Below are 27,218 nucleotides of genomic sequence, written 5' to 3' on the forward strand. Positions count from 1 at the left end.
AGAAGACCAACAGTGGGATCTTGATGGTCAGAATTCAGACACATCCCAAGGTAATTACCTGGGGTTTTATTAGGGTTAGACACTAGGAGAGTTAGGCTGTAGGAGGGGGAGGTTAGGATTAGGCTATAAGAGGTGGGCTAGGGTAAAAGCACTTAACAGAGATGCATTGGGATTCTGGCCATCAGGATTCTGATATGTTGGGATTCTGACTATTGAGATCCTGGCTGACGGGATTTTATAACGAACCCAAACACACTCTATAGAAGCAGTTATGTTGTTTGCTACACCAACATAGATGAAAGTAAAGTCTGCCCAATAACTAGAAGTAAGTGACCTCACTGAGGGACTCCTGCCAGAACGAATATGTTCTCACAAAATGTCTGCCTCCGGGGTGTGTGATGGAACAGGTAGCTTTACGTACATGTAGATACCAAGTAAGCTTTTCAGAGGGGAACACAACACTTGTTTTAGCTAGTACATCTAATGTAGATGTCTAGCTATGAACGTGCTCTTAAATCACTGAAGATTTACTACAACATTTTGGGCTGAGATATGGCTTTATTCCTTATTGCCAATTGTGTCAGCAATAAACACACATTCATTTGTTTTTTTATTTTTGAATTTTATTTCAAAAGGGAACCTCAACTCTGAACAATTTAACCTCACTCATTGGCCGTTAGGGCTAATTGGATTGCTGTGGCATCATTATCAAATGCATTGAGTTTTCATTCAAACTTCTCCTTACAATCAACCAAGGTGAAAATCCATTACAGGAGTGACCGTGTTCGATATCCACCGGATCACATGGGTCCTGAGGTACAAAAGCGATCTAGTGGCTCCTAAAGGCTTTGGAGCAGAGATCTCTTTTAAGTACTTAAACCCAATGAAAGTATGGCAGCTATAAAACCACATTCATTGCAGCAGTGTGAAGACCATGTATGCCTACTGGACACATGAATATCAGGCCACAGATCTACCTTATGAACAGAAGACCATATGTCTTCAACAACTCCAGCTTTCAGCTGCATATATTCAGGAAAAATTGTGGTATATAAGAGCATTTAAAATTGACCTATACAACACAAAGAGTTAACCAAATATTATATTAGTCTTTATAACGTAAAAACAGAACATTCGTCACAAACTCCATTCAGACAGAATAATTAACAATTGAACATAAAAAGGAAAAAAAAAATGTCACTCTAGTACAAACTGGTTTTTGAAAGCAGGACAACTCCTATACAAAAAAAAAGAATACATTGTCTTTGTGCTTCATAGTCCAGGACAAAAAGAATCATGGGATCCTTGCACTTTTCCCAGAAAGAGTTTCGGTAGTTCGTTTTTTTAAAGGAGTAATACTCGCCAATGCCATTGGACAAACTTCGTCCTGGACTTGAGTTCTCCCTCAAAAAATATTTCTATATTTCAAAAATTCTTAATACCGTTCACTAAGAAGTGTTTATTGTTGGCGGGATAACATCCCAGTATACAAATTTAATTACGTCAAATTTATGATCGTTTTGTGTTCAACGAGGTCCTTAAGAAACATCTGCTCAGCCGATATATTATGATATTCATTCTGCCAAGAGAAAGAGGAAACAAAAGTTGTAAAACACTAATGGGCGCGTGTGTGTGCCTTATCGCTCCATCAATAATAACACATGCTCTAAAACAATGGTCAATGCGGGATCGCCGGACATGATTTCATTCCTCAGTGGCCAGTTTCTAAAACCATACAAGCTCTGAAATGCAATCAACTGAGTCTCTGAAAGTCCTCATTTGCAAGCAACAGAGGGTGAAATTTAATAGGAGAGATTCAGAAAGTGAGAGATTTGGTAAGAAATCTCCAGGTTTTTTTTTTAAAGCGGCAATCATTTCCACTGCAAAATAAAACTGGTTTTGCAGTGTAAATGATTGCCGCTTTAAAAAAACTGCTGATTTCTTACCAGATCTCTCACTTTCTGGCCAGTATTCACTGCTCCCGATTCACTGTTTTTTTTCGGCGAGTCGGCTGTTTTCACTCCTTGCAGTGAATCTTTTTCACTGAAAATGTGATTCACCCTATTCAATGTTCACTGGTTGCCGAAAGCGAACAGTGAATGCCGGCCAGTTCTCCGTTTCATGCTCGCTGCAATTCGCTGGTTTATTTCAATGGGGTTTTCACTGGGATTCGCCGAGAGTATTGAATGCTAGGATGGCAAAATTGCTTTCTCCCTTTTTGCCATGATTCATCGTTTTGCATCAGACATCTTTTTAAGGTGAACTGGAAAGTGATCTTTTAAAATAAGTTTTTTTTTTTTGGTGTAAAAAAAAAAAAAATCTGAATTTTTTTTCTGTGAAGGAGCATGCTATTTGTATTCATGTGCTTGAAGAACATTAATATATATTTAATTAAAAAAAAAAATACATTTTTATTTTTTTTACACATTCGCCAGCAGGGGGCCGGGAACCGCTCATTAGATATTCCTATTTTCACTGCACACTGGTCCCAGCTTCTTACGAGCGGGACAAGTGGAGCGGCTCCCTACCAATGTTCCCTCTAATTTTACAAAGGCTGTGTGCGGCAAAAGATTTTGGCTGTGCAACTTTGGAAGGGAATTTAAATTTTTGTGCGTCACTTATATATAACTGGAAAATGACGTTCAGCATTTTTGTTAACTTTACTTCAAAATGATATTAAAACATTCAAAACACAGAACACCATGTAGTTAATGGGTGAAACACACATTAATTGAGTCCACAACTGCAAAAAGGGACCACTGCTGCTTTGTGCGCTCTGTTGTAATGTCTGTGCGCACGCTCGTCGAGTTGTGTGTGCGCGCACATGCGCACAGCTTAGAGGGAACACTGCTCCCTACCCCTGTCAGCTATCGGGGGGGGGGGGGGCAGCGTCTGCTGCGTGTGGCAACTTAAGCCCTCCTTCTCCACCACAAAAATTCTGGGGCAGGCAGGGAGGCTTACATCTCCCTGCCTGCCACCGTCCCCCTGCGGCATTCGCTGCAGAGGTTAAAATTTGCCGTCAGCGGCAGCGAGCCCTTGTGTGTGAATAGTGTGACAGGGAGAGCTGGCAGCGAATGCTGCAGCCCTCCAGAACCCTGCGAAGAGGATTTCAAAGAGGATTTGATGCACATGGAGAAAAAAAAAAATCACTGAATACTCCCCATTGTCTCTGATAGTTCTCATTTGCAAGCTACAGAGTCTCTGATAGCTCTCATTGCTGAGATGAGATGTAATGCTTTCCTAACCGACCCTGTGGCTTCATAACAATCTACCCAAGTTACTACCTGCATAGAGTAGGAGGTTGTCACTATTGCCAAGTTGATTGTTCTAACATTTGATTATGTTACTACTCATATAAGCTACAGAGATTTAGAAGTCAAGTAAATTATATTTACTTCCAATTAAGGGGGGTATGCAATGTGCCGCCGCTATTTCCGTCATGGGAAATAGCGGCGGTTCCCTATTCAATGCTGTCATTAACGACAGCATTGATGTGGGATCACAGCAGAACGGGCCCGACTTCAGAAGCTGTCGGGTCCGTTCTGCCGATAACGGCCGTGGATTGTAGTTATCCGGGCCGCAGATCGACAATCCACGGCCGTTTTCGTGGTCACGCCCACTTTGTGCCCATCGGCAGGCGGGACATTGAATCCCGTCTGTCGTTATGCGGTCGATCTGACCGCAAACGTGCCTGGTTCACGGCTGTCTGCGGGGATCGACAGCCGTGATCCCACATTGCATACCCCCCTTAATTTAAAAAGAGTTTCTGCCTACTTTACAGTACATCTCCCCACCTAGAACATTCTGGTAGATTCCCAAATTAATGTGTTATGGTTAAAATCTTTAATAACAGAGTATGGGTTACAGTATTTCAAGAACTAGAACCAATTCTAAAATTATAATATATATATATATATATATATATATATATATATATATATATATATATATACACAGGTTGAGTATCCCGTATCCATTTTGGATAACGGATTCTTCCGTATTTCGGAATATTTTAATATTTCAATGATGTATTTTGAAGTATCTTGCATTTATGCTGTATAAACACATAAAATAAACACATATATATCCTATTACCACATAAAATACACATAAATATATTTTATTTGTTCAAAAAACAAGGTTTCAAAACATGAAACAAAATTTGTGTACTATCTCAGATACTGAATTTGAATGCCAAGCAATCATTGTCAGCACATATTTAGTGCCAGTTACATATGTCCCCAGTGAGTTTTTAGCAAAAAAAAATATTTTTTTCCAATTTCTGAAAAGTATGGTTTTCGGAATAATTCGGATACGGGATACTCAACCTGTATATATATATATATATATATATATATATATATATATATATATATATATATATATATATATATATATATATATATATATATATATATATACATATACACACACACACACACACACATACACACACAACTTTTATATTGCTCTGTTATACTTGTAATGCCTCAAATCAGATGCCAATTAGTGCTGTTCCTGTTAAAACCTCATCTAAAATGATTACATAAATGAGTATTATGGGGGGTATTTAATGTGTGCCGATATGTCGGCAAAATTTATGCTGGATTGGCGATTCTGTGTCAGAGTATTGAATGCAGAAGGTCGACAGTCGGAATCAAACATTGAATACCCTAATAGGGTATAGAGCCAGCCACTGGGCAAACATACCCATTTCATACAGGCAGAACTGCAATCTTTTACCTGTGCCATTACAGACATCGTTTCATTTCCATAATAGTGAAGTGAACTATTCAAGGATGTCAAGTTGTACTTGAATCCCGCTATATGAACTTCATTGCATATGTGAAATGCCAATGCGATGGCAATAATTCCAGTTGTTGGGTGCTTTGGCTTCTGGGGAAAAAAAAGGGAAATAGGCATAAATTAGAAGCAACCCAGATTTCCACAAAATATACAGAATGCAAACTTTTCTCTAGTTGCAATAAAAAATGATCCAGCAGATGGCAGCATTAGTGTGTGCTTAATGTTTTTTTGCAAAAACAAAGGACTAGCCGTTACTCCCAAGTAGTATTTCATTTACTTTAAAAAAGTTACTATCTATAAAAATATTGACATCCAATAACACACAGAGCCAATATTGTGTTTCTATTGATAACCTATAACCTAACTTAAGGCCCCCATGGTATTTCTTGATCCCCCGATGCCTTCGGTCAGGAAATTGTTTTTGTTCGGGATCGGAGAGTAAGGATTTTTAACCTTCAACATTTACAGTCAGGAAAGGTAAAGCAAGGATTTATAACATGAAGAATTTTCAAGGCAGATCACCAATCATCAGAGGTGGTTCCGGCTGGAAAAAGTATTTTCAAAAGTAAAAAAAAAATTACAACTGCAAACAAAAAATTTCAAATAGAAATTCAGACTGTTGGGTAATTATGAAGATTGGATGTTGCCTATAGCAACCACTCAGATTTTACATATTATCTACCAGAAGGTGCTAAATAAATAAGTCGTAGAATCTGAATGGTTGCTATTCTTTAACAGCACTCCCACCTTAGAAATGTATCCCTGTGAGTGGTCAGTAACTTTAATTCTTAGAACTCTAACTCTTCCACCAATATCCTGGATCTGACCCAGGATTTGGAACACAGGAGCAGATCTATTAAGCTTGGTGAAGTGATAAAGTGCTGGTGTGTTGGGCGTCTTTTTTGTGACTTTTTTTATGTGGCTACATTGTGTTTTATTTGCAAAACAGAGCGAAGAGGTTACACACAGCTTCTGCTGATTAAAATGATAGGTGGCGTGTCTATATATTCAGTAACATTTCCCTGTAACATTCCATTTCTTATTCAGATACAGCGGCAGTCACACACTGAATAAAGGCATGTTGCATATCTTTTTAATAAGAAGCTGCTTGTGCATCCTATTGGCTAATAGGACACTAGGTTAATATAAATAAAAAAGGATAGGGATGCTTATGTATATTTGTGTTAACGAAAATTATGCTGGCCAATTCACGGATGATATTGGTCAATTACGGATTATCCAGTATGCAATCATGAAAACAGAAGCTATATTTAATAGTAACCAGACTGCAATTGATCACATTACCAGGCATGTCTGTAAATAAGAGGACGGACAGCTGTGTATATGGTCATCTACTGACCATGGTAAGACTTTGTATTCATGACAGCATCAAGGGGCCAAGCGGTTAAGGGTCATAGGGTCGAGACAGACCTTAGGTCGACAGTCAATAGGTTGAACATTATACTACACTACATGAAATAGTTCAACGTGCATTATGTGAACATGGTCATTAGGTTGACACAAACATAAGGTCGACATTAGGTTTTCATATTTTTTTGTGTCCATGTCGACTTAATTTAAGTTGACTTGGACACTGTATAAATGTACCCGATAGCTTGCCACGGTTGGGGCACATTGCCTCCCTATGCTCGGCACACTTTTTCTCAGTCTATGCCACTTGGATAGTAAAGTATGAAAAACCACGTAAAAAACTCAGGTTGACCTTTCCCATGTGTCAACCTAGTGACTATTGACCTAAAGTGGTCGACCTAATGGCTGTGTACCTACTGCATGTAGACCTAGTGAGCGCATCCCGGGCCAAACAGATGCATTTTCACTAAACTGTACATTGCGAAGTTCCGGGAAAGTTAGTAGCAGCCTATAGAACAGGCATGTCCAACCTGCGGCCCTCCAGCTGTTGTGAAACTACACATCCCGGAAGGCCTTGCCACAGTTTTGATATTAGGGAATGCTAAAACTACGGCAAGGCATGCTGGGATGTGAAGTTTCACAACAGCTGGAGGGCCGCAGGTTGGACATGCCTGCTATAGAACATGAGTGGTCCCCAGATGAAGAGGCCCCACCCTGGTCCATAGTGGAACCTATTTAGGAAGCTCTTAACTCCAGTGCCAACATCTGTGAGAGATGTGCAAAATATCCGCTAAATATGCCAGCGTCGCTCACACTTGTTATATAAATTCAAATAAAAAATGCTGCGTAAAAAATATAATATTTCCTATATAAAAAGGGAAACATTACAGGTCATTATAATGAATAAAAATGTTTGCTTGGCAATTTTCACAACAATGTGGACAAATTCGCTCGGCACTCAAAGGGTTAATATCCAACTTTGAGATTTTTTTTTTCCTTTTCTGGGAAGTGTCCAAAGCCCAAAGATCTTATTTAAAGAAGAAGGACAAGAACGTGAGTGAACTTACTTCTGTCTTTGGAAAGTTTGATGGAAAATTCAATAGATTTTGAGACACTCTGCGAAGGATGACCGGGTTGAGTACTCTCAACTGATGAGGTTCGTAGATTAATTTCAAGGCAGGTTTTCGCCAAAATCCATAAGTGCTCTGCAATGATAGGAAGGTATGAGTGCAAGGAGTACGTGCATTTAGGATGACCTAGAGCAGGAGTGGCCGAACAGGTCCTCGAGATCTACCAACGGTCCACTTTTCCCAAATACCCTAGCTGGTACACAGCTGTAGTCATTACGAACTGTCATATTTTCAAACATGCTGCATTCATTCCTACTATAGATCCACAAGTTGCCTGAAAAACATGAACTGTTGGTAGATCTTGAGAACAGATTTGGCCACCCCTGACCTAGAGGTACAGGTGGTAAACACAAGTAAGGCTTATTTACTAAATAAATGTGAAGTTAGTTGCTGTAAACACATATGAGAGGTAATTGCTGATGGGTTCCAGTCATTTAGCACATATTTTGCACCTAAAATGTTAATTGCTGAGCACTAGATGAGACTTTTAAAGAAATAAACAAAGATCTTACACACAGGTGTTCTGCACATTACATATAAAAGTCTGGACATGCATACAGTCTAGTAGGGCTGTGGGCTGTAATGACCATGGAGGGTATTGAGCAATTATATTTTACTGCACATATACTGTAAGTACCAGTATGGAAATCTGACAACTCTCCAATACAATATAAAAACCTTAGTGTCATAGCCATGGGACCAACTGTGATTTGGCGGTGAGCTGCGTGCTGTGGCGAGATTTTGGTGGTGTCCTCAAATGTTAAAGCGGAAATTATTTAACAGACAAAACCCCAAAATCTTGTCACTGCCTGCTAGGATATTACATTTGGGCCATGGTGTTTTGCATCTGAATCCTGTTGATCGATCTACAGTGTCTCGATCGACATGAAAAAAGTAGACACACAAAAATGTCAACATGAGTTTCTTTACTGTATTTTTGGACTTTTGCATACTTCCACGGGAACTATAATTAAGAAGGCTAAAGTGTGCAAAGCAAGCAAGGTACAAGACCCAAAGCATGGGGAGGGTAAGTGTTACACTAATTGGGGGTTTATGTTGATCGGGTTGATATTGACACCTGACCTTTTGACCATACAACACCTAAATAGTGTCACACAGAGGTGATACCAGAAAAAATACACATCCACCTTATTGTAGGAAGAATGGAAAAAGTTCTACATGAAGGAGATACGGCACCTCCACCTGTGTATTGTGCTTTGTGAATGAAAGGAAGGCGGATATCCTTTCCTTCAGGGGATTGGTTTTCCAGTGATAACACATCTGGATCTGGGTGATTAAAAGCGGTTTTTATTACATATTATGTGAGCGCAATTGTAGAATAAAATACTGCACAGAAGAAACCCTGTATTTCTGGAGAGCAGCTGCTCCTGTACCTGTGAAAACCTTCTTGATATGCTGTTTTTAGTCATTACTCCGTGGGAGTGCAAATCAAGTAAATAAAGCTGTTTCGTTACTAACAAGTCTGCACTATAGTTGCATCTTTTTACGGTTTATAGAAAGGATCCAGAAAACCATCATCTATTAATAGGACATTTAAAGAACAGTTTTTCTTCATGTAAAAACTTTTTCCATTACACGAGGACAAGTCGGACCTGATTTTCCCGGCAGTTCCCTGGGAGGGCTCACACATGATTAGGCACTTGATGTGCCAGTTTTTGCATGCGATTTATAACATGCAACTCCCTGGGAGCTGCAAGCGGAAGGACCGGGAGCTGGGCAGGAGGAGCCGGGAGCCAAGCTAAAAAACAACCACCAATTTGAGTGGCCACAGATTGGCTGAGAGCTGAAAATCAGTGGCTGACTATTCATTTGTATAGGTTTTTTTTTCTGTTTTCAATTCGCCCACCACCCCCACCCTCCTCTCTTTGTCCTCTCGTCAGCTTGCGGTGTTCCCCTACCCGGGTCCAGGCTGCACATAAGAATTATCTTATGTGCAGCCCGTACACCCTCCCGACTCGTGCATCAGGTCAAACACATGAGATTTGGTCCGATATATTGGCCCGATCCGACGGAATCGGGTCAAATCTTCCTAGTGTATGGGGGGGCCTGGAGTGTTTTTTTGTGGTATAGCGACTGTGTGACACAATTCAGGTGTTTTGGGGAGTTTGGTAAAGGCTCCATATTGTGTCAGCACAGGCTGAAAACATCAAAGTTGCGCAGTATTCGATCGATTTGTCTATATTTGACCTTTTGACCCCATCGACCTAAAGTGTGTTGACCTTTTGGAGTTGACCTATTGAATGTTTATCTAGATACGGTCTATCTAATAATCCACACCCGGGCTGCACTCACTGGACAATGACTATAACCTATAAAACAGTGTGGTATGGAAGATCTACAGTAATTATATAGTCATTCGGGCAACCCAACATGGCCAACACATATTAGATTGACATGGTCAAAATGGTCAATATGGAAAAGGTTGTATATCCTCGCTTTTGCTCACCACGCTTCGGACAAAGTTGGTACAGTATTCCCAATTGTGGTCCACGTGGATTGTAAATCAAGCAAATGTTGAAAACTCCCAAAAAACTTGTGTTGCCCATAATTAATTCAACTTATTGATCCTGTCTTCCTTTTGTAATGGTCAGCCGTAAGCACTGTCTACCTTTTATATGACCTTTCACCCATGTTGACCATATGGAATGGGCCTATTGACTGCCTTTCTAAAGATGCCTACACAGTATACAAGATATTTTTAATGACATTTGTGACAATAATATCGCTAATGATATTACCATTGTCTAGTATGCAGGAACATTTTGACTAGCTCATCAGCGACAGCATGCTCCTGGATGCGGGTGCTGAACGATATAGTTCTCAATATCGTACAATGTGTATACACTTTAGCGTTTGTCCAGCAGCATAACCAGTGCTAGGGCAGATTCGTTAATGATATCCTACTGCGTGTACGCAACTTAAGACATTATTTATGATCTGGAACCCCCTGAAAACTGATTTCAATGATTACATTTACGCAAAAGAATGGAATCCACAGCTCTGAATAAAATAGGTATTATTTGTTAGTGTTACTTTTTCTGACCATCACTAAAATACACCATAAAACCAATATAAAGGTGTGTGGGGGGGGGGGGGGGGGGGCTGTGTTGCACTGACACCCCTGGAATACAATACATTACAGAGCCTAGGACTCGCTTTCTGTCGCACCATCGGCTTTCCATTTGAGGAGTCTGATAGTCACCAGCAGGATATACCGTATATACTCGAGTATAAGTCGACCCGAATATAAGCCGAGGCACCTAATTTTACAACAAAAAAACCTGGAAAACGTATTGACTTAAGTGGGACCATCACTCGATAAGCCGAGGGGGGCTTTTTCAGCATAAAAAATGTTCTAAAAAAGTAGGCTTATACTCGAGTATATATGGTAATTAATAAATAACTAGCAATTTAATTGTTATGACCGTGTTTATACAATTAGGTTTTACATTTATAGACAACAATCTCTTGCAATTAAATCTCCAGTAATTGTTATGACCACATTTTATACAATGTCCCATGGCATTAATGTGCAAAGATTATAGGAGGTTCTGTAGCGTGAAGTCACACTAAATATTCTGCTTGTTTGTTCTGTGAGAAATAGTTCCGGCTGATTAAGTGAGATAAGGCAGAGCTGTATGACTGTTTAGTTAATGAGACCATGTTTTGCATACACAAATATACATGATCTTCATGTTAGCAAATGCAAACATATTAATATTTAAACACATTCCTGTCCTGCTTAAGTAAAGGCTATGCGATTTGGGCACGATTTCTCCATATTCCGATGAATCTTGCTGTGAAATCTGCCCGAATCGCATGTGTAGATATCGCGTCCGACCTGATACGCGGTTCCATGCACATCGGATCTGAGTTGGGAGGTTTGCTAAATCTTATGTGTAGACCGGAGCCGGACAGGGGATGCCAGCGACCAGAGAGCCGGGTGGAGGGAGCAAGGGGTGTGGCGGATTCCAGCGAGAGGACCAGGGAACTGGTCAGTAGGAACACACACACACACAAAAACCCCATAAAAATGAATGGGAAGCCACTGATTGGCTGAGACCTCTTTTAGCCAATCAGTGATTTTTTTTTTATGTGCACCCGCTGCTTTGCTTCCCCTGCCAGGCTCCCTGTTCCCTCTGCCGCCTCCCCTACCCGGCCCTCTGGTCACCCGCAACCACCGCATGCTACTGCCCCCTGCTTCCTGGTCCCCTCGCAGTCATCCCCCCCCCCCCCCCCCCCCACTGATGGGACAATCGGGACAGACTTATCCTTAGGACAAGTCGAACTAATGTATGGGGGCCTTAAGAATAGCTACAACATATGATCTGAATGCTTGACCCATTTTTAGGTCGAGTTTATTGATAGTAAGTTACACTATCAAAATAAGCAATCACTGCTAAGATTAGCTCTGGGACATGTAGTTCTCAGCAGGTGACAATGAGTGACCAATCATTTTACTGTATAAACTGCATGTATGCGACTGGTGGGGAAACAAATACAACTACAGACAAGTGGGCATTTAGCTGTGCCACAATAGAGATTGTGCCTAAAAGTCACACTGTGACTAGTAGCAGCCCTGATCACCCATCACAGATTTACTCCTTATATTTAATTTATAAGTCATTACAAGGATTTCATAGAGCTGAACAAAGGGATAAGATGCAGACATACAGTATATCCATCTATAAAAGACTTTCATTGGCTCCAAATGTCCTCAAAATCCCATTCGCCCAAAATACACCCATATGCCTTTCACATGGCCATGTATGCCCTTTACATTCCCATCAGGCTATTCCATATGCCCATCATACCTCCACCTATGCCCCTTACATGCCCATTCCATCATCCCATGAACATTAGACCATAACATGTCCAGCCCAACAAAACTCCCCCACATGCCACAATCACTTACAGCTACTTCTACCCGTTGCTCTTCATAGGGCCTGCAGAGAAAGAGGCCCTGCATTAGCTCCTCCTCTGTGGTGCAGCGTGACCTAACTGCATTCTACTGAGGTCACATGGCACAGAATTCGGCAGCTTCCTACCCATATTATTCACGGCTTCATTAAGAATAAGGAAAACTGGGAGCGGCTACATATGAAACCCAGGTGAAGGCGCACCAGGCGTTGTTGCTCACCACTGGCATTGATTTATCAGAAGCAAAGTTTAGGAGGATCCACCCTTAGATATTTTATTTAGGTGTTACAGTAAATGTAATTTATGTTTTTAAGGAAACATGTGTGCTCAAAGAGCGCTTTAGATTTTTGTGAGACCGCTTTCATTGTGATTGCTGCACTTATGTAAGGCATCTTTACCATACCTCCCAACTGTCACGATTACAGCGGGACAGTCCCGATTTTCGGGTCCTGTCCCGCTGTCCCACCCGCGGCAGGCATTGTCCTGCTGCGGGGGGTGGCCGTTGGGAGACCCCCCAATCTAATAGAATAGACGCTGTGCGCACGCGCACAGCATCTATTCTCGTATGAAAATTAGGTCGCGGCTAATTAGCATAAGCCGCTCCCTCATTTGCATACGTCCCGTCCCCTTTTCGGGCGATCGTGCGGCAAAGCCGCGCGAGTGTCCCTATTTCATCATCACAGAAGTTGGGAGGTATGTCTTTACAACAGGCACCTTTTTATGAGGGTAAAAGTTTAAAATTATTGAAATACCCTCGTCCACAGTGCCAGATGGTCCTCTTTTTCCTGATAAAAATGTTGTGGCTGAAAAACTGACCTCATAAACAACAGAGAGAACTTTAAACCATAAACAAAAAATGAGATTAAGCAAATACATAGAGGCAACACATACAAGTTCATTCTACCCTGAAGAGGTAATGTCAGCATTGATTAGATCGCCAGACGTTTAAAGTCCACACCACAGGGGGTATGCCAACATTAACCATGATGCAGCTGCACAGTGCTAAAAGCTGGATCAGAATTGGATGTGAAAGGATTAAGGACTAGATGCACTAAGTTAAAAAAACAAACAAACCGCTGATGCATGACATTTTTCACACATTTTTCTGTGACATGGCAGTTAGGAGCTGATTGGCTGGTTGTTTATCACTCTCCATTTTATCACTTCTTGAAGCTTAGTGCATCTGGCCCCAATGGGCCCTACACACACAGCAATATTCAACCACTTTGAGTGATTTTACATAATTTCAACAAATCTCTCCTAAAATTGTTGTATATCGCTGTGTGTGTAGAACACACAGCGGTTAAAAAGCGCAGCCCTGAGGGTCTGTATCTGGCAGCAATTAAGAATAGCCCAGTCGGATAATTTCCGAGAAGCCGTGCCGAAGCCACTGGATGCCTCCCTAAATCCGTGCTGATGCCACCCTGAACCTGCCCCACCGCTCCCTTCACTCAGAGGAAGCAGCGGGAGTGAGAGGACGTGCCGCTGAAGACTCCGGACTTGATAAGTAAATTTTTTTTTTTTACCACCAAAGTCATGGTTATTTAAATGTGATGACTTTTTTTGTGATGACTTTTTTTATTCGCCTGAAGTCGCCAAAACACTTTCTGGGAGAGATTTTAAATCTCTCACGCTGAATCTCTTGTACAAATCTCTCTGTGTGTGGGGCCCATAAGTGATGAGCACAGGTGATCCTTAGATGTCCTTTATTTCCATAAAGACTGATGCATTCCAGTCAATCGCTGGGTAAACGTAACAATTAAGAAAATAATAGAACAAATAGAAAAGGCAAAAATGTCTGCGCTAAACACTTTTATAAATGCTCCTGAATCAGCAGTGACAATATGTCTGACTCCGCCTACTACACACCAATAAGCTAAGCTCCCTACTTGCTTGCCATTTCAGGTGCAAGCTGTGACTTTAAATATCCCCAAAGAATACATATCACATGCGTTACATAGATAATTGCTAACACTTTGCAGATTTGTATCCATTTCCCCCAACCCCATCTAGAACTTTCTTTTTAGTTTAGTTAATGTGTTCATACTTCAAATGTTTAGCACCACAAACAAAAATATGCCAATGGCTTTATCGTGATCCTTTATATTTGTTTAGCAAACAATTTGCTTGAAGAGACTGTAAGGTTTGCAGACTGTGATGTAATGACATTCAACCCTTTGCGTGCCAACGTTTATGTGAGCGAAATATCTGCTAAAAATGGCAGCATCGCTGAGTGACTGTTCTTTTAATATAAATAAATACAAATACAGGCAAGCCAATTAATTGAGGTTTATACTGCTTTCACATTGCAGAAACGGGTATTGACCCTGTATTCATAAATGGGACTTTAAAACGGGTCTGAACCTTAAGACCTTTCACATTGCAGGTGAAAACCGTTTTAAAAAGCATTAAATACCATTCACACATTCAACCCGTTTAACCCCCAAGGGACACTTTCAAGCCATAGAAATAGAGCCATTCACACTGCCTAAAAAATGGCATTGAAACGTGTTGAAATACCAGTTAACTTTAACCAGTAAATCAACTCTGGCACTTTCACACTGCAGCCTTAAACGTTTTAAAATGGAAAAAAAACGGCAATATACCGTTTTAAAAGTGCAGTGTGAAAGGGGTATGTTAAATACTCTGGCATGTATTCAATGCTCCTATGTCGCCGTAAATAACGGTGAGTGTGCATGTTTTTTGGAGAATAGTGAACTTTTCTCTCATATTTTGTGCTTCCCTGTATTCAACTCTGTTGCTTCTCCAAAAATATTTTGCGAAGCCCTCAGTTCACCCTGCACTTCTCCTCATGTCTGTTCAATGGGGATTTTAGTGTCTCTCTCAAAAAGTGTATTCAATGCACACATTGCGAGTCCTGCTGGTTTCTTTTTTTTAGAGATGTTCTTCATTTTTCCCTCGGCATCTTTTTTAGGTGAACTGTAGGGTTATCTTTGTTAAATTTTTTTTTGTTTTTTTATGGCTTATAAATTAAAAAAAATGTACTCTAATGTATTTATTGCAAGTGCCATAATGCTGTACTTCTATATTAATTTATTTGGAATTTAATAAGTTATTTCAATGGTAACCAATAAGAAATCATTTTGGAATGCTCCTAGTAATTTCCCATGCTTCCTCTCTTCTTCCTCACCTAACCCCCAAACAGGCTTTTAAACACGCTAACAATTATAAAATAAATTAAATAAAAACACAGGGCAAAGAAACAATGCCAAAAGCACAACACAAGGATAAAGGCCAAACAGAACAAAATACACCCGTCTGCACAAACCCAATTAAAATAGTCACACAGCCATTTGTTGTAAAATAAATACTGAACAAAACATTAACCTTTCTAAACCTTTGTAAAAAAATACAAGTCCACAAATACGAGGAACACGCTGCTGAGATAAACACCCTGCTCAGAAATATCCCAGTCTGACCAGCTCACGTGGAGAGCAGGAGAAAACAGATGTCTCCAGTTACAGCTCTCCCATTTGAACTCGCATAATTATGCTAAGTTCGCAAAAGGGGCCGGCGAGCTGGCCACACGTTGAATACTGAGGAAGTCAGAAATGAGGCGATAAGAAAAAGTGCCGAGCGCTTCAGCGAGATCACAGGGACACAGAACAGTGAGCCAGACTCAAAAAACATTGAATACGCCTAATTGGGTTGAACCTCTCCCTTTACCAGGCAAGATTTTGGAAAACACATAACAGATGGGTATAGACAAGGGGCTGCAGGAACTCCGATGACAAGGCCACAGCATGTGTTCCTATACTTGAAATATCCAGAAACCTGGAGCCTCTTCATACTGAAAATGTAACATCCTCTTGCCAGAAACTCTGTAGTCGGAAAAACCTGCTTACTTCAGAATGAATGTCTGGACCACATTAGTGACCCGCTCATTGTGGACTCTGGTCATATATCGATTCAGCCTCTGTGTCGAGTCAATTGAGTGTAACGCATTAGATTTACAAGAACAAAGCTCCCTGTGAAATATTAACTGCTGTATAATTTTCCCTATACAGCGCTACAGCGTAGAAGTACACAACAGAGCACTTAGTGTCAGGTGACAGATGTGCGCTCACTAATCACCATCCCAAAGGCGGTCTGTGTACTGCAATTGGCACAGCTGCACCACCTCCCTTCATACGTGGACACAAATAACCAACTGACTCATGCAAAGCACCTCATTGTTGCTGGACTTATTTGCTAATGCACTGTGTAAACGACATAAAGAACCTGGCCCGGCTACATGAATAGAAGCTAATTAATGGCAATGAATAATTAGACAACAATTTTTATATATAATATTGATTGGATATTGTCCAAGTGTTTCTTTTGATGCACCCAGTCTGACATCACGACTCACAAAATATGTCCTGACACCAATTTGACTGTACTGCTTTGGGACACGGATGCAGCTAACTGATACTATCATGAACAAGGGAATGGGGAAAATGGGAGGATACCGATGCACTAGTCAGGTGGCACAATAGTAATTAACTGTAATCACTTATAGTATGTTTTTCCACAATATAAACAATAGTAAGCTAAATTGCTGTGCACAGTATTGAGGTGGAGGTGCTCCCCTGAGAGTAAACTAGAACAGTACAAGGACAGACAGAACAGTATTCTCTGGTTTTGGGGCCACAACTTATTCAGAATTTCTTTAAAATTTTACTTTTAATTATATCTTAGATAAAGAATAAAATTAACTTACAGCACATATACAGTGACATACAAATACATGAAACAAAAATTATAATCGCCACTCTTTATAAATATTGGGCGGTTTTGGAGCAACTGACAGATAAATTAACTTTTTGAGTTTTGCGAAAAATATATACTTTTTGGTTAATGTATTACTCCAATATTGCAAATATCCTCCTGTGACTCAATTTCCTTGACTGTGTGTAAAATCAATAATCAGGTTAGTCACAGACAGAATATTGGTGCATACCCTGTGAGTTAGAGCACAGTGGGAGATAGCAGAATATCTCTCCCTGTGTTCAGTGACACTTTTCTATAAACTTTTGTCTCTGACTGCATATACTGTATATTAAAAAGTCAGGTTTGCAAAGGATGAATAGATATTAGTGCATGCACTTTATATTAGAGCACAGTGGGAGATAGCGGAATATCTTCCCCTGTGCTTAGTGACACCCTATAACAGATATTTCTAAACACTGTTTGATTGCAGTGTTAATTGGATAACAATATGGGTTGATTGCAGTGTTAATTGGATAACAATATGGGTAATAGATTAATTATATTGAAAACCTGACACCGACACAAGAATATTGATATATTCAAATTGCTTTCTGGTTATTACCAGTGTATAAGAAAAATGCCGCTGGTATGTCTGCGGTGCCTCTCAGAAAAGTGATAAATGGTGGGAAAACAGCCCCCACCGGTTTTTAGGGACTGCTGCTTCTTGTCTGGGATAACCGTGGTTTTTACAAGTGAGCGAGTACCTGAATAATAGGGTAGAAATTAAGGTATTACTTCTGTCCCTTTCCTAAAAAGGAAATATGCCCTGTTGATACAAGTTCAGTGCAGGGTATTCACCTTGAGCACTTGGGATGAGTGCGTACCAGTGAGAAAAATAATTAGGTGTATAGAATTAATATAGAGAAAATAGCCAAGCCTCTTAAGAGATAAGAGGCTTGGCTATTTTCTCTATATTAATTCTATACACCTAATTATTTTTCTGATTATTGATTTTACATCATGGGTCCTCAAACTGCGGCCCTCCGGATGTTGTGAAACTACAAATCCCAGCATGCCTTCCCACAGTTTTAACACTCCCTTATAGCAAAACTGTGGCAAGGCATGCTGGGATTTGTAGTTTCACAACATCTGGAGGGCCGCAGTTTGAGGACCCGTGCTCTACATTAATACAAAGCCGCAGACATACTATAAATATGGACATCATGCAATTATTAAATGTACCTCCAACACTGTAATGCCTACAATCTTTCCCACCCAACCAGGACAAAAATACTATCGCCACCATGCCAGAACATGATTTCTACATTCAAACAGGACAGATGTACGAAGCTTGAAAAGTGATAAACCACCAGCAGAAATGCACTTAACGCTGGTTAGTACATCTGCCCCTCTATTTTATCACTTTTCAAGGGTTAGTACATCTCCACCATGAACAGAGGTGATTTTATGAATCTACTGCTGGCAGGTAATCCTTGTCATAACTGCATGTGGTACACGTATTAAAGTAGCTCCAAAGCAGATTGTGGGGTAGATGTGATAAGCAGCGATAAGGGAGAAGTGAGCCAGAGGAGAAGTGGTCCATGGCAACCAATCAGAAGTAACTACGCTGGATAAACCCGAATTGTTATTCAGCTTATTAAATCACTTACCACTCTTCTGTGTAAGAGTAGTTCTGACAGCCATTTTACGTCATGTGGCTTGAACATCATAAGCACCACCGTTGTGTTGGGATCATAGTGCAAACTGTCTGAAAAGATGGACTCTGGGTAACAAAGGCGGAAAGTAGTCTTTTGCCCGACGTCCTCTTCATAACCTAGTACAGGACCATCATTCATCCTTATAAAAGAGGGGGAGAAAGCGTAATCTAATTAAAACATAAACCTTTATATCATCGCAATCAAGTCACTTTGCTGTTGCAATTTAAAGCTGCCTTGTAATTTTTGTGTGAGTTTTAAATTGACCACTTACCTGGCACAGGTGCATGGGATGCGACTGCCGCCAGCTGGGCTTTAGCTGACACCCGATGCGACTGCGCCACCCTGCAGTATCCCTCGTCTGTTGTGGACGAGGTCCGGTCTGCTACTACTGTTATTATGGCTCCATGGCAGTGACTGACACATGGTGGTGGCAGCAGCCTTGGTTAGGGCATAAGGTCACTGTGGACATAGTGATGCTAGGGGTTGGGAGGTGCTATTACAATGGTGGTCTATAGAGATGGAGGGTTTTGAGAAAATAGTTAGGTAAGATTTTAAAGTGCATATATTCCCAGCAGGAGAAACAGCACAAAAAAAACCTGATAAACTCATGTCGACATTTTGACTGTCGACCTTGCCATTGTCGACCTAATGCTTGTGTCAACCCTCCAACCATGTCGGCCTTATGCCAAACAAATATGTCTTAGATGAGATCTGAAAACAGGCATACGCTTAAATCTACACCAGTGCTGGTCTGTATATTAGCACTGATATGCAAACCAGACCTGTGCTAGAATCACCACAGCAGACAGCGACACCCCAGGCAGGGAACAGGAACTGCATGAGATTTCAAAGATGGCGGGTGCTAGAATGAACACGGCACTACAATGTTTAGCATTTTATTTGTTGTGCAGTTATTGTTCCCAGTCGATATCCGGTCTAGGTACTGTGTGATAACAGGCTGCGATAACTTCCAAGAGCAGAAATGTCCAAAATCACAATGAAAACCATTTAAAAAAAGGATAAATGAGGACGCCTGGGCCCCACACAGGCCATGCTGACCCAGCAACTGCTGAGAACCGGCACCTGTTCCTAGATCTACATAGAACATTGACAGACTGATAACAGATGGAGACTTCCTAAGTCTGCTAATGCTGGAGAAATCGCTTTAACCTGTTATACAGTACATTCCGAGTAAGTGAAAAGTGTACATTTTACTGAGGTTTCCCATAATTAGCTACTAACTACGATGTCCTCAAATAACACTGAGCGGCGGCAGCCACTACGGTGCATCACATTTGCATTTCAGCTTGTTTGCAGAAGGGTCACTTGATCTCCAAATCAGGCGCCCATTCCATGTACCTGTGAGTCTGTGGTGTAGCAGTAACACGACACGTCTCTGAGAATCTATGCTGTAACTTTGTATCATTGCTATATAGCAGTACAGCTGCTATCTGTAGGAGTAAATACCATTTTAAGTGTTTATTTCCTCTCTCTTTAGCTGCTGTCTCTTTGTAAAAAAGCTACAGTCATTCATATATTTGAAAGGATAAAAAAGGTTGCATTATAAATAGATGCAAAGCTGGAAATGACACAACGTAGAACAATGTTGTGCCCTGCCAACAGCAACAGCCCTGAAAGGGTGACGTACCGTAGGCAGCAGCAAATCCCAAAACGCTTACATTTTAAAGCATTATAAACAAGGCCAACTAGAGGCACAGACAGAGAGAAAAAAAAACTCAGAATATAAATAGAATATCAAAATAACAAAAGTAATGCATTTCATAGAAGCCTAGAATGTAGGTTTTACTTTTTTGGGGGGTAAAGAAAGGAAAAATATTAATATCTTCAAAATCTTGGCAACTTGTTTTCCAGCGGGAACTGGGACTATTCTAGTTTTGTATATTCCCTATGGCTCCCTTTCAGTCATCTCCGTGTCCGTTTCAGAGCATGTAACCATGGTCACAGAATCCTTATTGTTACAAATACTGGCTCATCTTGACCGCTATAAATATAATATGTAAAAGTTCCCTTTATTTTACCGCTCGCCCCCGGCATTGAATACACCCCAGTGTCTGACAGCTATAGTAGTGATTGGGATGAAAGACACCTCCACCTCACCAAAACCTCCTTCCATACGTCTTGGAGGAGAATGGGTCGAACTTCTGTCTCATGCAAAGAGGACTGACTACCCCCCTTCTGGCCATTGGCAACAATGCTTAAATGTGTGATACCTCTCCTGGTAAATGCCCTGGCACCTTCAACTGGGAATCTTTTACTGAAGTGAATAAACAACTGCTGGCTTTCAAGGTGCCTGCATGTTCTTGTACTCTATGGCTACAATATAAGTATTTAATGCTTATCCATTTTCTGACTGTGCTGAGTTGCCCTTTGGCAGGTGCGCCCTGATCACATCATTGCCACCTTGGATACTGAAAGTCGATTTAAAACAGGCAACAATATTCGTTTTACTGTTAATGTGATACGGGCCTATAGTCTTAGCATTCTTCCCTGCTGCCTTTTTGTATAGCAATTGTCTTTCGCCAGCCTTCTGGAAGCAGGCCAATCAGCATTTGGGTTAAGTTATGTTATTGGTCCTGCGAATGCTAATGGTAAATACAGAACACAAAATACAGTGTTTCCTCATCTTTGCTGCCGCAGCTTACGCTACGGAACTTACATAGAGTAACCCGCACCACCCTGGGTCCACGCCACCATCTATTACCTTTAGTAAAGTTGTGGCGAGCGAAGCGAGACACCGAGCCCAAAGCGTGGCGAGCCGCAAGGGGACAATGGTTCTATTCTGGAAGCGGCTAATGTAACTGGCATAAACTGTAGTGGCAAAGATGAGGAAGTACCCAATATACTTATGCAGCCAGTCTATGATTTCCTTATCCTGCTCACATCAGCAGGTTTTAGTGTATGTTTACCTTTAGAACATATCTGGCACACACACACATCGTTTGCAATAAATGATGCATTGTTGTGGTTTATGCCACTGTGCCAGCATGTAATCTCTCCTCCCACCCCCTGAGAGGTTCTCCTGTGAATAAAGGCACCTTTTGTCAAATTGAACACCTTTGTCTAAATGCCGTTCCGTTTTATTGCTGCATGTGCATAAAGCCGCACTGACCAGAGGTCCTGGACCACATCATCCCTCCTACAGCCACACCTGATACTACCCACAACTATTAAAGTGTAAATCTAGCATTGGTTCCCCAATCAGCTGCTTGGGAGACTTCACACAAGATTACCCATTTACCTTCATGCTGTGGTGAGATACTGGGCTGAGCTAGTGACCTATAGTGCTGTCATACTATGCAGTGCTGTACTGAGATACTTCATTAATTCCCATCAGTGCCTAAATCTTTCCCTGATGGACTGGTCACATGTCAGGATAAACCAGAGTGAACTTAAGTGGCACTTTGCTTATTTATTACTAGAGAATGTAAGCTCTCACAAGCAGGGCCCTCTTTCCTCATGTGCTCTTCTTAGAATATATACATCTCTGCCACCCTAATGATTGCTTCAGTGTCCGGTCCCCTGATGCAACTATCCATATTTACCATGGAAGTTGTCTTTTACTGTCATTCGTTATGTGTTTTTGCTCATTTATGTATTGTTAGGCGCGGCAGAACCTTTGTGGCGCCATGTAAATAAATGATACTAATAATATACAAATATAAAAACTAAGCGGTTACTGTACCTGATTACTACATCATATCTATCGATGGTCTTCCCTAAAGTGCTGTTTCGCAGGATGCCTCCATTTCCAACCACCACGCATTTCTTACAGGAAATGCTGCAAAAGGAGTAGACAATTAGTGTTTGCTCTACTGTAATTACATACTTCAGGAGGTACAGGCTCATCCCTCCCTATAGAAGGTACCCTTCACTTATTGCGGGCCATAATCAATAAGCGGTCATCTCTCTAGTGCAGGGGTGGCCAACCGGTCAGAGGTAAAGAGCGAAAAATATCAGTCGTCAAGCCAAAGAGCCAACATCATGCGCGCGCCGAAGGCGCGCGCGCCAAAAAGGGGCGTGATTGGGGGAGTGGTCAGGGGCGTGGTCATATGACACAAGGAGAGTGGCCACATGACAAAACTTTATGCCCCCAGTGCCAGATATGCCCACCACAGTGCCAAACATCATATGCCCCCCACAGTGCCAAACATTACATGCCCCCCACAGTGCCAAACATTACATGCCCCCCACAGTGCCAAACATCACATGCCCCCCACAGTGCCAAACATCACATGCCCCCCCCCAGTGCCAAACATCACATGCCCCCCCCCAGTGCCAAACATCACATGCCCCCCACAGTGCCAAACATCACATGCCCCCCACAGTGCCAAACATCACATGCCCCTCAAAGTGCCAAACATCATATGCCCCCCACAGTGCCAAACATATGCCCCCCACAGTGCCAAACATATGCCCCCCACAGTGCCAAACATATGCCCCCCACAGTGCCAAACATATGCCCCCCACAGTGCCAAACGTCATATGACCCCACAGTTAGGAAGCTGGGCCCTCCAGCACAGGTGTTGCCCACAGTGCAACACCTATGCTGGAGGGCCCAGCTTCCTAACTAAAGGGCCCACCTAGAGGGCCAGGAGGGCCCAACAAACAAATGAGCCACGGGCCAAGAGGGCCCGACTAATGCACACACAGGCCAGAAGGGCCTGAATTTGCCCACGGGCCTAGTGCCCGACACCCGGTGGTCTAGGGTGGATGGAGGGTAGGAGGCCAAAGGCCCCTACCTGGTGTTGGGAGAGGCCGCTGGGGGGAGCTTCGTCAGCTCTTTTGCTTCCCACCCCCGCTGGCCTCTCCGGAAGCCATCTTCTTTTTATCTTGCAGAAGGCGCCGGAGATCTTCTGTCTTGATCCCGGCGTCTTCTGCGGCGCCGGAACTCTTCTCCCCGCCGCCGTCTTCTGCGCCATCCTCCGGCGGCTTCTCGCGTCTTCAGGAGTGCTCCTGCGCTCCGCCGGCGTGGAGAAGACTTTTCGCCCTCCCGCTGGCGTCTGATGTCAGACGCCGGGGGCAGGGCGGAAACGGCGCGGCGAGCGCTGATTGGCTCGCCGCGGTCGTTTCCCAATGGCCGCCGATGCGGCGTTTTGAATTTGGCAGCCGAATTGGCGCCAAATTCAAAACCCCGCTTTGCAGACGGGAGGCTGGAGCCGCAATTTACAGAGCGGCGAGCCGCATGCGGCTCGCGAGCCGCGGGTTGGCCACCGCTGCTCTAGTGCAAGCTAGAGGGCCTTATTTATGTTAGGAGCAAATCAGAAAAAAAGATCAATTAGATCTTGGAGCAAAGCATGCATGTTACGCATGAAGGGAAAATACTGGCTGCTTCTGCATGTAAGAACAAATGATGGGCCTGCCATGCTTAACTGCTATGAGGAATTATGGGCCAGCTTGCTCATCCTTTTGAAAATAACCTGGACTGCAGTGTATCCAGCATAGACACAGGAATAACCCTGGTGATGGCAAGGGTGCAGACAAGAGTACAATTTACTCGGGATCACATAACACGCGTTTAGCTGGCAATCTGCCAGATCAAAATGTTTTGTGTGATAGGGGTGTCAGGTATTAATCATTACAACTATGCTTTCTAAATTGATGAGGGATAGACAAGATGTGGCACTACAGAAACTGCTTCTGTGAGAAGGTAATACATAAACACATAGTAATTAGAGGGTACAAGTATAAAGAAGTGATGAGTAAAGAAACGGACCAGCTGCCTAACCGAACAGTTTTGAGGTAGCATATATAAAATGATCAGTAGAAGCCGCTTGGTTGCCATAGGCAACCCCTCCACTATTTTCACAGCTTTACACATTAACACGATTGGAGAGCTTGCATTTCTCCAGAGACTTGTGGAACTTACTTCTTGATGTCATCTGGGAGGTCACATTTTGGAAGTTTCTTTAGCGCCATATCAAAATACCTGTCTGGTAAAAACACAGATAAAACCATGTGAAACTCCAACACCCAGCAAATAATACAACGTGCAACATTTAGTTTTGTATTTACAACATGTTGAGGGAAAAAAATGACTTATATAGACAATGTGCGGCAGCACTCTGAGATAATCAACAGTATCACATACCTCCCAACAAGACCCTCTCCAGGAGGGACAATGTGTATCAGACGAAGCTATTTCTTCAAAAATGTTTGACCACTTATCTACATGTTCGTTTGTTGACCCTCAGTAATGGGTAATTATATACTAGTAGCGAAGTGCCTCCACCTAAACTTGTTTATAGTGTAGCTTAGGAAATCACTGTTAACTTATTTTAGTAATCAGACTGACTACCCTACCTCTCTCTTCTTTTACAGCTTTATAGGACTTAGATTCCACGGATACGGATGCAGTGTGAAAGTAAGTATGCTGACAAGGTTTAATCATTTAAATTCATATACACATATTCTATAGTCCCTATACACAACATCATATATTCTACAAACACATTAATAGCATTTCAAGGATTCTGATAACATTAGTTTCATATACAATACAATCACCTTCTTACACTCTAATTATACCCTAACTATTCACCTTCCTATTGCAGACACCTAAAGTCCTCTTCCCTTCCTAGTCATTATAACTATAATACCCAATTCCCCATAACATAGCCTTATTCAAGTAAGCTAATATCTTATTCTCTATACCTTATATCTGGCCAGATATATAACACTCTGATACATATATCATTCTGATACACAGTCTTAAGTGTGAGCTCATATGTTGGCGCGCGTTGGGGCCCGTGTCCAGTATTTATAGTGAGCGATTACTCTGATCCAGTTAAATTGTCAATGTAGATAGCTTGGATAGTCCCAGAGTGATCGCCTCTACAGTAAATGGTGTATAGGAGTCTATCCGTGTGGGCGTATAAAATAGTAGGATGTAAAGTTATGCACTACATTAGCTCTCACCGGTTAGTTGTCCAGTCTCTATCCGGGCTGTCTCTATCCGGGCTGTGAGGGGTTAACGGTTAGCTATGCTATCCAGCAGGGTTTCTCAATGCTGCCTCGTGATTGGTACACTCATGTCCGCTAGTAACAGTCACAGTGGCAGAGCAGCGTCTGAGTTACTTTCCTCGCGGCTTGGGCTCAGGGACCACACTCTGGCTTCTAGCTTACAGGTGCACTGTCGGGTCTTTACAGTGGCAGAGCAGCGTCTGAGTTACTTTCCTCCGGCGGCTTGGGCTCTGGGACCACACTCTGGCTTCTAGCTTACAGCTGTCGGGTCTTTATCTGGCTCTGGGGCACGTGAGGTGGCGGCGAAGCTGGACTCCGCTTCCCCCACGATGGGAGGGTAAGCTACCAGCCTCAGGTCTAAGAGGCTCCCAGTCCCTCGCCTATAGGGAAGTTCCGCTAGAGACCTGGCTGCTATCGCCGCTGCCGCTGCTGCAGGTCACTCTCTCCGTGCCACCGCTGCGTTGCCTCTCGTCACTCCCGCTATCACCGCTACCCCGCTGTCCGCTGTCGCTGCTCCAAAAACCCGGTGAGGTGTGTCCAACCACCAACCCTTCTCAGCTGTGTCCAGTATCTTCCCGTGCGACCTTAACGGCATCCTCTCAGCCAGTATCAGCATCATCCCTGACTCGTGCATTAATACACTGTGCAACTAGCTCCAATGTCTATCATCTCGCCCATAAGCACGTTACATATTACATTACATGGCCAACATAATCATACAACACTTTATCTCTATGTAACAATGAGCATATGGTTACATTCTTGGATATAAGGTTACATTCTCTTCCCCTGGTGATTAGGAGAGAGCTTGCTTCCAAATCACCATCTTCATTTATTTATTCTATGCAGATAGGAAAAAAGGCCATGCATAAATGGCTAAAGGGTATATTACGGCGGGTATCACACTAGGTTCTCCCAATTTATCATATGTTAGAATTGAGGGCGGCATGCGCATCCTCTGTGGTCTCATATTTATGGTGGCACTAGCAGGACTACCTTGTTCACCCATATCATCTCTAAATCGTTGTTCTCTGACCACATCGCTACCACCCTCTTCCAAATCTGCATATCCCGAGGTATTCTCCCAGGACTTGTTGACGTTACTGTCAGTATCAGAACTAACCTCGTCTTTATAATAATGTCCAGGACAACATTCATCAAACATTTCTTCCTCTCTTTCCCCATCAACAGCATGAGTCGAATTATTATAATCAGTTAGATGTCTGTCTTGCTTTTCCTGGGTATTCCTCCCCAGGTGAAGCCCTTCCATTCTAACTTCTTTACCAATAGGTAACAGGTGCTGTCTATGGTAAGTTAACATTTTTTCTCCCCCCTCCTCAGGTTTTATCTTATATACTGGCAGATCATATAACTTTTCGACTATTATAAACGGATCTTCTCTCCATCTATTGGAGATTTTCACACCTCTGGGGGTCCCAAATTTCCTCAGCAACACCCTGTCTCCAGGGCTAAGCTCCTGTTCCCTTACTTTACTATCATACATCCTCTTATTTTTTAACCCCAATTTTCTTGCAGTTTCTGAGGCCAATTGGTACGC

The 27,218-nt window shown here is 42.2% G+C and overlaps 1 protein-coding gene across 5 annotated transcripts in view; it reads right to left on the minus strand.

Moving 5' to 3' along the window:
* Positions 1–601: 601 nt before the first annotated feature.
* ST3GAL6 (ST3 beta-galactoside alpha-2,3-sialyltransferase 6) overlaps positions 602–27,218 on the minus strand; it is a 120,433-nt gene continuing 93,816 nt past the window's right edge. For all 5 annotated transcript variants that reach the window (XM_083171971.1, XM_083171972.1, XM_083171973.1 and 2 more), the window contains 6 exons: positions 24,567–24,630; positions 22,383–22,478; positions 18,632–18,818; positions 7,245–7,382; positions 4,744–4,896; positions 602–1,579 (listed from right to left, as the gene is read on the minus strand). In XM_083171971.1, the coding sequence (XP_083028097.1) occupies positions 1,499–1,579; positions 4,744–4,896; positions 7,245–7,382; positions 18,632–18,818; positions 22,383–22,478; positions 24,567–24,630 (719 nt within the window). In that variant the 3' untranslated portion in view covers positions 602–1,498. The remainder of the gene's footprint in view (positions 1,580–4,743; positions 4,897–7,244; positions 7,383–18,631; positions 18,819–22,382; positions 22,479–24,566; positions 24,631–27,218) is intronic.

The sequence above is a fragment of the Crinia signifera genome, chromosome 2 (genome assembly GCF_055691185.1).
Source record: "Crinia signifera chromosome 2, ASM5569118v1, whole genome shotgun sequence".
Taxonomy (NCBI): domain Eukaryota; kingdom Metazoa; phylum Chordata; class Amphibia; order Anura; family Myobatrachidae; genus Crinia; species Crinia signifera.